General features: G+C 31.8%; 1 protein-coding gene across 3 annotated transcripts in view; it reads right to left on the bottom strand.

Annotated features, from left to right (window-relative positions):
- Positions 1-3,184: 3,184 nt before the first annotated feature.
- The window catches only part of LOC118202576 (intraflagellar transport protein 74 homolog), a 102,481-nt gene continuing 92,600 nt past the window's right edge, over positions 3,185-13,065 (bottom strand). For all 3 annotated transcript variants that reach the window (XM_085816595.1, XM_085816596.1, XM_035374745.2), the window contains exons 8-9: positions 12,868-13,053; positions 3,185-7,556 (exon numbers count right to left, since the gene is read on the bottom strand). In XM_085816595.1, the coding sequence (XP_085672721.1) occupies positions 7,311-7,556; positions 12,868-13,053 (432 nt within the window). In that variant the 3' untranslated portion in view covers positions 3,185-7,310. The remainder of the gene's footprint in view (positions 7,557-12,867; positions 13,054-13,065) is intronic.

The raw sequence follows: 13,065 nt of genomic DNA, 5'->3' as shown, positions 1-13,065 counted from the left end.
TTCAATCCAGTAAGTTTAAATGAAATGCAAGAAAAAAATGCGTATAATTTAATATTCCGTACAAGGAAGTTATGTGTTGTACACATCAGATTTTTTTACTTTGTGCCAATAATAATTCAGATGGCGAATTTCTCAGTTTATTAATTAACCTTTTATTCTAACCTATTTCAATTAACCTTTTATTCTGCTCAAAAGGAAAAACTGTATCATATTTTCTTTTAGCATAGATTTTTTAATCAGAGTTGATATTCTCAGACTTTTTTTTTTTTCTTTTTAGAGCTTCACTTTAATTATTTGAGTTGCGTGGTTGAATCATAGTTCTTAAAATAGCCATTTTAAAAATTTCTATTTATTCATACGCACTGTGCACTTTAAACATATTTGTTCATAGTATGTATGTTTTTTTTTTTAAATTTGATTTTATGTATTTGAGTATCGTTTCTTCTGAAAGAATACTTTCTCATCCAGTATTTGTCACGATACCTCTGAAAACTGCATTCTGCATTGAAAGAGAAAAATACCGTTAAGCACGTTTAATGCGTCTTTCAGTGGGCCGTTCAGAAAAGGTATGTAAAAGAAAGAGTTGTATTATCTATATTTCAATTTAGAATGATATGCGGATCCACCAGCGGCCGAGAGGGTATTAAGTCAATGAACGCTGGTGATTCAGTCTGGGGTTCGAATCATGGCGAACGGGCAAGCTGCATGGGCATTTTAGAGATTTTCTCATGCGTAACGTGTATATGACGCAGTTTCCTTTAGAAAGCCCTCCACGAAGGTATTCCTCACCTTAGACAAATAGCCCTCGAGTGATATGCTCTAGAACTACACGCATACAAAGAAATTTCCGCGGTTTTTAACATCTGCTACACAATTTTATCATCCTACGCTTAGGTTGTTCAAACATTTTTGATTGTGAATGGGTTCGTAATGGATTGAATGTACACAGAACCATTGACAGCTCAATAAAATTTATTTACTCAAAAGAAATACTTGACAGGTCTGGAACTTTCTGGAAAAGTACTCGTACTGATCTTCTCAGAATACATCAGAATCAGTAGCTACCAATTCGAACTACTAATAATGTTAGACACAATGCAAAGCTAAACACATCTAAGAGGCGAAACTCTCACACAGATCTCTCAATACTCCGAAGTCAGCTTTGAACTAAAAGCTGAGAATTGTTTCTCTTGTAGAACGGTTTTTTAAGACACCTGGGTACCTATGCAAACCTTACCCCGAATTGAACAATGCAAAGCTTCGAAATAGTATCTCAACTAACTTGAGATTGATTATAATAAAATTATATATATATATACATTTATACTAATATTGCTTTTTTTTCTAGTACTACAAAAAAAAAAAAGTATTAAAATTTGTACTAGAAATGCAGAGATTGGAAGAAGTATCAGAAAGGCGTCGAGCTAAGTACAATGAGCAATGGTGAGCAAGTGCGAAAAGTCATACTAACATTGGAAAGGGAGAATAAAAATTACATATAAAAATACACAAACATACAATACAAATAGGAAAAGAAAGCAAAGTAATAATACATTAATCTTCCATAATAATTCTAAGATTGAGAATAACCATAGGCTGTCTTATGTTTTGCGCCCATCATTATAATCGTAATTGTAAATTCGTAGTTTAGAGTTGTTACTATTTCTCATACGACAATGAAAACTGTTAGCAAGATGTTAGTAAAAGGTTCTGAGCTTGCCAATGCCATGCTCCTCATGAAGAGTGTTATTACGAATGTACCATGATGCATCTGTAATCTGTATCAGAACACTGTTCTAGGCAATTTGCAATTTTTTCGTGTAAGATTTATATGAGTATGCCCAAACCGGACAAGCATAACAGAGCATGGGCCGAAAGATGGACTTATAAATGAATAGTTTGTTACCAGTAGACAGAAAGCTGTTTCGAGCAGTTAGAGGGTAGAGTTTACGCACCCGAAACTTCTGGATAATAGATTGTATGTGTGGGAGAATTTGTGAGTATCACCTCAAGATAAGGGACTTGCTTAGCCCAGAGGAGAGTTTCTACATAGAACTCGAATACTCATTAATGATCTTTCTGATAAATAATATTGGAAGGTTTTTGTCAAACTTGTCAGATTTTTGTTGAGACAAATCTTTTCCGATGATGGTACCATTGGTTTCTGTCCCAATGGTCATACTGCAACGAACTTCACTTATACGCCCCATGATGAAAAGTCCATTACTGCCGCCACTCATTGCAAAAATATGAAGCGCTTCCTTAGGGGTTCCGCAGTTCCTTCGCAGATGACATTCACCTACGTAGTTCCAGCACTTTAGGGTCGGTTTGTTTTCGTTCCTAATCCGCTTCAAGGCATTGACTTGCCTGGTTAAATCTCTTAGACGAGCAGTCAGTTGCACTGGCTCCTAGAGATAAGCAGTTCTGGTTGGGTGATGATATATATGGGTTACTTGTTGGGCTGCCTCGAACTTTACGACGTACACTAAAGCGCCCTTTAGATCCTTGACACCTGCCATTTGCAGGGCTTTCTGTATCTTAGGATCCCGATTGCTGTCGATGAAGTACTGCAGGGACAGGATTTCCCTTGTTTCTGATGGGCAATCCATAAAAACGAGATGAGACAGTATTTCAACATTCGCGGCAACTCCTGGAGTGTTTCCGTGGTTTCCTATTGGTGAGATTTTAACCGAAGTTTGCCATAGTCGTTTAAACTCTTCTCCGTAAAATGCAGCTCCATCGCGCAGGATAAAGCTTCAAAATCTAGCTTCTGTGGTTTTCAGCCAAAGTCTGAAGTATATCCGCTACGTATACTCTCAGAGAAGCGGCGAGTTGGCAGACTTTAGTTTCGGAATTCCATTCATTTGCGTTTACCACCATAAAGAACTGAATCTTGTACAATTGTCAGGAAGTTTTTCGATCGTATGTGAATAACTTTAGATAAGGACCAGAAGACATAGTTACGAATTTAAAACCATCTGAATTGTTTCCTGCTGTAACTATGGATTTCTTCGCAGCAGAAACTCTATAATGGGTTTGTTGTTCGACAGCAAAAGCTCTTTCTTTTATTTTTTGTTTGATAGCAGAAACTCTTTCTCCGATTCGTTTTTCAACAGCAGAAACTATTTGCCCCGCCATCGCTCTTGCCATCGGCAAATGGATTGAATGCACACAGAACCAATGATAGCTTGATAAAATTTATTTACCCAAAAAGAAGCACTTTACAGGTTTGAAACTTTCCGCAAAAGTACTGGTACAGATCTTCTCAGTATAACAGAGCATAATCAGTAGTTACCACTTCAAATTACTAATAGCGTTAAACACAACGCAGTGAAAAGGCGAAGCTCTCACAGAGATCTCTTAATACTCCGAAGTCAGCTCTGAATTAAAAACTGAGTGCTGTTGTTCTCTCCGGGCTTATATAGTTTTCTCTGGGCGCTGAGAAATCTCTACTACCTTCCATTTCTCGAGACTGCTCTAAGGCAGATATGGTTACAGTAACCTATAACGATCAATAGCAGTTATTCAATTACAGTACCAATTATAGTTACACAGGGATTGGAGCATAATGCCATTTAAGTTTGGCGCCAAAAACATCGCCATCTTGGCGGTATCTCACCAATTTAGCGGGAGAGTCATTTTACCTTAATGTTAAATAGACTTGCCGCATATAGCCTTATTTTTCAGGCAGAGCTTCCCCTTTTCGAGCATTTCATGTTTCATTATGCAAAAGACATTACAGTTTCACGTATGATTTCACTTAAATTACTATTTATAGGTATACAAAATTTCGTACGAATATTATCCACATTTCCGAATAAGTTCAAATTTTTAATTTTTTAAATGGCAAAAATCAAACAACATAAAAAAAAAGACGTGATAATTTTCTGAAAATAAATAGATAATATAATAAAATAAAAATAAATACATATTTTATTTTCTTAATGTCTTAAATTTTTCTTCTATTGCATCAAAACCTCAAAGATTTTCTTCAGGCATTCTACAGATACATCCACAAACATTATCTCTCTTTTTTTATTCACTATATACCATGCTCACTTTCAAACAGCTTGTTACCTGCGACATTCTTGGCTTTGTATCTAAGCTGAGGGTTTTGAATCTTTATTTAGTAAACTTCTGACAGTCTCGTCTTGCTGTTAGTATTTTTTACCAGCTCTGTTTAAAAATTATATTCCAGCTTCAGCATTCTTGCTATCTAATGCGAAATAACTGTTGCAATTCATTGAAGATCATAACAAAATGCATAAATCACATCTGGCGATATTATTGCTTACTAGGTGTACCCGCCCGGCGTTGCCCGTGCATTTAGAAAATGCAGATAAGTGAATAGCGCAGGAATAGTAGTGTAGGACATGTAGACTGTCTCTCTCTCTTCCCCCCCCCCACAAGCTACAAAAAAGAAATGAATTGTAATTAATCGATTTAATGTATCGTCAAAACAGCAAACTAACGCTAGAATAAAGAAATCAATTGTTACAATCGAACGTTATTTGAAAACAAATAATAATATCAGTGAGTCAAAAAAACCGTGATTAATTAATTATAAATAATTTTTTTAAAATTTTTCTAATTCAAAAATCGAAAATCGGGCTTCGAGGTCTGGTGGCCAGCCCCTTTGTGCTTCCGTATAAAAAATTCCAGGTCCCTGCGTGCGATAGATTTGGCTGGAGAGCTCGGTCAGACAGACAGACAGACACATTACACTTGCTTTTATTATTATAGATAATAAATATGCTGAATTTAAAAATGCTTCAATGCATAAATTCACGTATATCTTAGGAAATATTGAATAATATATAATTTTTTGCAGGACACTTATTGAACACAACAAAACATTTATGGAAAGAATACAGTTACAGGAGAGTTTGAAATCCGGGCATTTAATATCTGGACTGATGCACGTGTATATTTGGAATACGGCTCACCACTGTATACACACGTGCAATATCTCTCTTCTACCTTTAGAAAGTCTATGAAGGGAAAATATACTCAAAATAAGGTGTGCCATAAATACGATTTTTTTTCCCTGACTAATTGAGACTCCTGTATGTCACTTACAAACAACTGGTGGCTAAGGAATCAACCTGTGGCCAATGACAATACATTGATTGACATTGGCTAGAATCACACTTTTGACCCTTCAGTACATGTGAGAAGTTAACATTTTTCAATATGACCTAAACAATAAATATAATGTTGCCACGTTTAAATGCCATCTTAATAGAGTTAAACTAATGTACTACAATTCAGAAATTTCTGAAATCCGAAATCGCCAAAGTTTCGAGTATTCCGGATCTTGGACTTTGCACTGTATTACAGTACAGCAAAAGATCTAGCATAAGAGAGAAGGGCAAACATGGCAAGCTGTTGCCAATTCTTAAAAGTTAATTAGGGTTCAAATCTAACTGTTCTTTACAGAAATCGTTGACTTATTATTTAGCACACAAAATATTTTATTTGGTAGTGAAATTAGGCATTCTGGTAGCTGCCTTAATGCATATTTGACGGTTTAAGTTTAACAAGGAATAATCATTTTAGAAAATGAATTCATAATTATCAACGCCAGAGCTTATTTATGTTCTAAAAAATACTGGTCAATTTCAGAGGTGATTGCCATGACGAGTTTCTTTGTATTTTATTATTCACCATTTATTTTTAAACTTCATATATGGTTTTTGGTAAATATATGACATAATATTCGGTTTAGAAGAGCATTTAAGCATTTGACTTTAAGCATTTGAGGATTTTAATAGACTAATTAACAACTTCGTTTATAACTCAATAATTATTGTGCTACTTAATTATACCAGGAAAGTAAAATAAAAGCATTAAATAACATCACACATTTATCATATTGTAAAAAATTATTAAGTATGATATTTAAAATAAAATTTTAATTTCAGTTTAAATATTTTGTAATAGATATTAATTATTTATTTTGCCACTGAATGTCATTATCACTATTATTATTAAATGAATAAATTATATATATACCAGTAATGTGTTTCCTTCCAGCATGTTTATGATAAATCAGTATTTATACAAACATTTCAAAACCATTTAATCTTTTTTATTTCACATCTGTGGTATTATTCAAAAGTGATCATCCCAAAGTATTTCACAATAATTATATCCATCTATATTAATGAAAATGCTTAATTTCTTGATGTGAAGAGTTTCTGTTATTTTTAATGGAAATAAAGCAGTCAGTAAATATTTTACATCAAGGAACATGAATCTTATATTTGAAAAAAGGATAGATATAAATAATATACTGTATAACACTGTTGGTCAGCAATCCACAAATTAAGTTTCACTTCTGCTCAAATAATCCAAAAAACTTCTTCAGATGATGAATCAGACTCCCTTGATGCTTTCCATGTCAATAAAACTCTTCACATTTGTCAATGATTTGAATTTTAAATTGTATTTCCTATTAATCTATAAGCAGATCATTTCTTAAGCTGATTTCATGGTACCACTTGCTTTCTTTTTCGTTATTTTTCTCTTTAATTTCATTACACTGGGCATGGTTTTTAATCACTAGTATGTGCTAAAAATTGAATGACCTTTCTGTTTGTGCTTTTTATCTTTTATTTGGCTGCAGCTGAAGAAGGCGACAGTATTAAATAGCTAAAACAAAATTGATATAAAATCATTTTTTATCTGCATTTATTAAATCTGCCGTTTGTCTGTTTATTCCATGTCAGTAGATATCATGTTTGAAAATGATTTAGGACTAGATTCAAAAATATTATGTAAATATAAAATTTTAATTTAAATTATAATTTAGCAACATAGTGCATCTATAAAACATTAAAAGAAACATAAAAATAACATGTTACGTACATATATATAATGTAATGTATACACGTACATGTACTTAAATTGTGGACATGTACACACACAATTTAAAGAAACTAAATACATATAGAATCTTTACAATTTTTAGAAAATTTAATCTTAAATCCATTACATTTTCTTACATGCTATGCTGTTCTTATAAAAGTTACTAAACTTATTTCAGGAAATACCCATCAAATTAAAATACATATCAAATGACAAAATAAAAAAAATAAAAATATGACACATAAAAAGTATACACAAAAACTCAGTAGTTACCAACTTATAAACTACTTACATTGCTAATGTGGGGAAAATATTTTTCAAAATAATGAATTCTCAAAGATATATTTACATAATAGTCATTTTCTATTATATAATACATTTGATTTATTTACATGATTATGCATAATTAGAGATGCTTGAAATTTATCATTTAAGAACATTTATCTCTGAATCACGGGCTCTTGTAATAAAATCTCATTCAATACAGCTAATGTTTCTTTAACACATTTTTTACTTTTAGTATAATCTGTCTGAGCTTTCTTTGAGGCTACAAATTCTTGCATTGCAAAATTATTCTGTTCCAAATGTTGCCAACGACGTTCTAAATTACATAACTGTGTAAAAGTCTCATTGTCATTCAGCTTATTTTTTTGAGTTTCATAGTGCATATTTAGTTCACCAACAACCTGAAAAAAATATATGTATATATAAAATCAACTCAATGAGATGAAATAATTCATATTCAATAACTACAGTGAAGTAATGCAAGAAATTTGGGAAATAATAATGTAGTGCAATTTTGTATTTCAAATTTAGGTGAAAATTTGACCATAAATGAGTGCCTTTCTCAATCACTGAAAAAAAGTAATCCAAACTATTCATAAGATAATCCTACTTCCTTTATTTGCAAAACCACAACATATGGAACAATATTTCCTTATAATACTGGTTTCCATTAGGAAGCATTTTAGCATCTTAGCATTTTATTTATAAAATTTTAAGTTAAAGTCTGATGACAGAAGCAGTAGCATATTTAATCTATTACCTACACAGTATAAAAAAGCATAATTTTGCAAAAGGGGTGAAGAATGCCGATTTTGTTGCATACAAGTTAAATACCAAATCTTATGTTAATTAAAAAAAAATCACATAACTGTTATCATTCATAAATTTAAAAGTTTCTGAAAAATTAAAAAATTAATAATTTCTTCATCTAGAGGTATCCTACAAATGTGAAATTAATGTTAAAAAAAGGCTTAATATCACTTGAAACTGCATAAAAAAATTGTTAAAAATAAATGAAAACAAAGATCAGTTGAAACATCAAAGCATTTTGACATCTTGATGAACTGAAATTTCAAGCTTTAAAAATGTTCCAAGAACTAGATACTTATTTCTGTAAAAATGCAAAATACATATATAGGTAATAAAATGGCACTGAAATTGATTTTTTGATAAAATTTTGATATTAAATAAGATTTATAGCAATGCATTATAATAAGTAACACATAGAAAAAAGTTAAGCAGTTCAATTAGAAAGCTACATAGTAATATTTTTATTTTTTAAAATTAATACGTAAATGGTTATATTATTAGCAATATATGAAAAGAAAAGGAAAAAAAAAAACTGATAAAAGTGCTTATACCAGAACATAAAAAGCAGACTATCTATTCAATGCTTTCTATTCAAACAGCTTTTCAATACAAGGAGTGCTCCGAATAATTAAACCAGGGTTAAACAGGAGGGCTAGCTCATTCCTTTGCGTGACTCCCTGCTGAGGCAATCCTCATAGGGGAACTAATAGGAAGTAGTCCGACATCACTCTGTTGCATCTGCTCTGATTTCACCTGTTTAAAACTAGCAATGTGGACATTCCAAATTAATTTTAATCAAATATATTGCTTTTTAGTAAAGAATTGTGACACTGGTAGCCCTCAAAGTAATTTTATGCTGCATGCAAATACATTTTCTGTAAATTATTTAGCATTATTATGACAAGAATTTGAAGGAAAAGTCTAAGGTTTGAATAGTTTCGAGTCCAGTTTTACATTATATTCATTGCCAAAAATAATTGTAACTCTTCAAAAAATTTCAAAATATAGCTAATTAACTTACACTGTGATATAAATCCTGTTCAAAGATTTTAAGATACAAATTTGATTAAGTTTTAAATTAAAAAGCCTAATAAACAAAACAAACTGGTATTATAAAAATAAAAATTAATAAGGCTAATAAACAAAACAAACTGGCAATGAGTATTTACATACTCATTTGCCAGTTTGTTTTGTTTATTAGGCATTGTGATGATACATTCTGGTCATTTTCTTCAAGATTACAAACTTTAATGAAAATCAAAATGTCATGAGGTGGTGTACAAAAAAAAAAAAAAAAAAAAAAAAAAAAAGTGTAGTATGAAACAAAGATATTTACAACAATTTATATAAAAATATTATTTTTTCTGTTTTGCATCATAGAAAAATCTGATAAATAACAAAGAAAATAGGTTTTCATTATTTATTCTCAAGTTTTGTCCCCCCTTGGGAAGCTTTGGTATATTTCTTTTTAATTTAAATTAAAAGTAAGTTACTTAGTAGTTCAATTTAATACAATTAGTTCAATAAATGACTAAAGTTGCTTTAAATATTTTAATATTTAGCTGTCTGTTTGAGTTCCAAATTGTGACCAACAGAAATTTTTTGTAGATACCAACTATTAGATTTCAAGCAAAATACAAGTATAAATTTAATATTTTTTTTTGCATTATTTTTATTCGTATGTTTTTACAAATATGTAGTAAAAAGTTTTTAATTTAATTAACAAATTTTATTTTGTTAAAAAAAAATCAGGCTTGTAGTAAATAGTAGTTGGTTGGTTGGTGCCGTGTCTTTTGAGAAGTCAAATGGATCCATGTGTGGAAATTACAGCTTTTGCTAGCTCCACAATCTTTTCATTATATAGCTGTCATTGGAAAAGAAATTTCCCCAGGCTTTGCAGAGCTGCAAGTATTGCCAGACAGGTGAAGATGTGTTCTGGAGAAAGCTCTATTTCAGGGCAGTTTCTAAAAGTTCTATATGATCTGGTACCAATTTCATTCCCCTAAAATGGCAGGTTCTCAATCTAGTAATGGTCTTTGTAATTTCTCTGTTTGCACCAATCTCATATATCTGATGGTCTTTCTTAATAAATTTCTCTTTGATTCTATATCTGACAATAGCATTAGCACCTTCAAGAGTAACGGGGATCAAATTGTTGAGATTTCTTGCCTTTTTAGCCAGTTCATCGGCTGCCTCGTTTCCATCGATTTTAACACGTGCAGGTATGCATTGCATAATGCATGTTTCTAGGTGTTGGTGTACATCCTGGGTGAGTCTTGAATGTCCTTGCAGTATCGCTTCTAGGCCAGATTTAGAGTCACAGTAAATTACAAGTCCTCTGACTTTATCATTTAAGTCGATGTAAATTCTCAGGGCTTCCTGAATTGCTCTTAATTCACACGTGAAGTTGGAAGCAATGTTGCCTGCTCCATGGCTTTGGAGTACAGTTGTCCCTTTTGGTAGAGTGATGTGAATACTGGCTCCACCCTGTTGGACCCAAAAAGGACACAATTACTCGAATACCTTTTGCCTTGATAACAGCTTTAGTTTCCTTTTTTGTACAATGTTCCATCAGATCGAGATTTATTTTGGTGTGAATGGGAATGTAAGGCAGGTTAGACTCTTAAAGGACAGTACAGGTGTTATGTTTGATAGCAATATTTTGTCTGATCTCAATGTCATAGTTTACAGTAGATGGCTTCTTAAGTCTTCACCTGTTGTTCCAGTTTCCAAAAGTACTTCTGGAGATATGCCCCCATGTCTTGGCTCTAATAGTGGTTTATTTAGTTTTAGTAGTTAAACAGTAGTTTATTTTTCTTATACAACTAATGCAAGGATCAACACGAGATAAAAATCTAACCCTAAATATCATATTATTAATTCATTAAATTCAAATAGGGTTCTCATATATGCTTTGTTTCTTCTAGCGCAAGTTACAATTAAAAATGCATATATAATGCCATTCAGTAAGGGCTGAAGTGCATCATCAAAATAGTATTACTAATGCTTTCATCTTTTCAGCTGTTCTGATAGTCCTTATCTATTTTAAAAGTAACTTTGGTACAAACTACTTTAAAAGTAGTAAGTTGCAGAAATGGCATACAGTTTGAAACTATTTAAAACTACTAACGTATAATTTAAAAATGAAGCTTGTAAAAATGTGAAAAATGTTAAAAAGCATGTTGTAGCATGATTGTTGAAACAATCATGAAAGCTGGAATGTTATTTCAAAAATAAAATGATTCTTTGCCAAGTTGTACACCATATTCAAGAATCTTAAAAGCCTAAAATGTGGCTAGCAGCACAGCAAATAATTTTAAAGTTTGCAAGATACAATTTGGCCACACCTATTATGTACATTAATTCAGCAATTTATGCAGACATATGTACTTTATTATGCATTAAATTACAACATTAGATTTGCAGTAGTCTGTACATGTATGCTACACAGTTTGTTGATAACTCCTAGAGCTGAAGAATTATCTTATGAAATCTGTCAAACTTAATAATATGTTGGCAAAATTTATTCAAAGATCACAAATTTGGCAACTTTTGTACTCAGGATGTTAAAAAATTTTGGAAATTATATTTTTCTCTCATAAGACAGCCAGTAAATAGTAACTAGAGTTAGTGAGGGCTTTAGATCCTTCATTTAGGGAAAATGTTAATGATCTAAGGGGATTGTTAACATTGTATCTGTACACTATCTATTTTCAAGTGCTCTATGTTTCTATATCTTAGAACTGAATTTATGTATGTTTCACAAAAGAATTTTTATAATAACAATATAGAATAACAATATGGACACAACCAGTTATTCCTTTTCATTGACTGCACTAGGTAAAATCATTTTGCAACTTCAATGAGACTTACCCATTGAAATATATACAGTCAAAAGTCGTTAATTCGGACATCCATAATTCGGAATGATCTATAATCCGGACCTCAAAGCTAAAAACTTTCTGCGCATGCGCCTGTTTGACACATGCGCATAGGCGTTTACGCGTGCGCGTAAGACCTCTTACGACTGCGCATTTGCGTGTGCGCAAGCGCAAAATACGTTTTCGAGTGCGCGTTATATTTATAACGGACGGTGTAAGGTAAAATTATCTAATTATCTATTTCAGTTAATGTTGATGATTGCGTTGTTCCTTAATTTTCGAATTGGATCCGGCTTATTATTTTTTTGCAGACTGTAAGAGCATTATTATAAAAGTAAACTTGAACTTTCGATTATGTCAAATAGAATTTTTGATTCTGGAGCTCCCAAAGGATCGTACAAAACGAAAGTATGTTTCGATGTCCATCAAACAAAAAGTTGAATTGCTGCAAAAAATGGATAAAGACATGAAGAATGTGACAGAGAGTTTAGTGAAAACGAAAAAATTTCGATTGACAGGTTAGTCGGTATTCTCGGCACAGCAATTAACGGGACTTGAACAGCGGAACTTTGTAAGTGAACAAGAAATTATGTCTGTTTATAGAATTAAATAGAAAGTATTATCACATAAAACGAAGCAACTTAAACAACTTACATTGAAAGAAATGTTTAATAAAGTAAACAAATAAATATTAAGCTTTTTTTTTTTTTGTAAATTTTGATACCCTTTAGATCATAATTGTTCTTTATTTCATAAATTACGGTTTCATATTTTTAATTTTAGAATTTCTGCATACCATCTTACGCGATTTAAACTGATGATCTATAATCCGGAAAAATCGATAATCCGGAATCGCCGAAGTCCCGACGAGTCCGGATTAACGACTTTTGACTGTATTCAGAAAAGGTATAAATTCTAAAATCAAATACTTGCTAGTGCAAAAGTATACCTGCCAAATAGGTGCCATATTAATTCTTAAGATATAAAAAATTTACTTTGGAAGAAGTTATGATATAATTACCTGTTTTGTAGCGTCCTTCTGTTTTCCTAGTATTCCTTCTTCTTCAATCAATTTACTTTTCTTTTCTTCTGCGGCTTTTTTCAGACTGTCAAGATCTGAATACACTTGCATTTCTTTTTCCATTGTTGTTATTTTCTGCTGCAGAGTTTCTAACTCTTGTTGAATTTTTGTTTCTAGCTGTTCTATCTGAAAACATAG

This window comes from Stegodyphus dumicola, chromosome 5 (genome assembly GCF_044657685.1).
Source record: "Stegodyphus dumicola isolate Sdum_Otavi_A_Nest chromosome 5, ASM4465768v1".
In the NCBI taxonomy this organism is placed as follows: Eukaryota; Metazoa; Arthropoda; class Arachnida; order Araneae; family Eresidae; genus Stegodyphus; species Stegodyphus dumicola.
The sequence above is the reverse complement of the archived record's forward strand: the minus strand, read 5'-3'. Positions and strand labels throughout refer to the sequence as shown.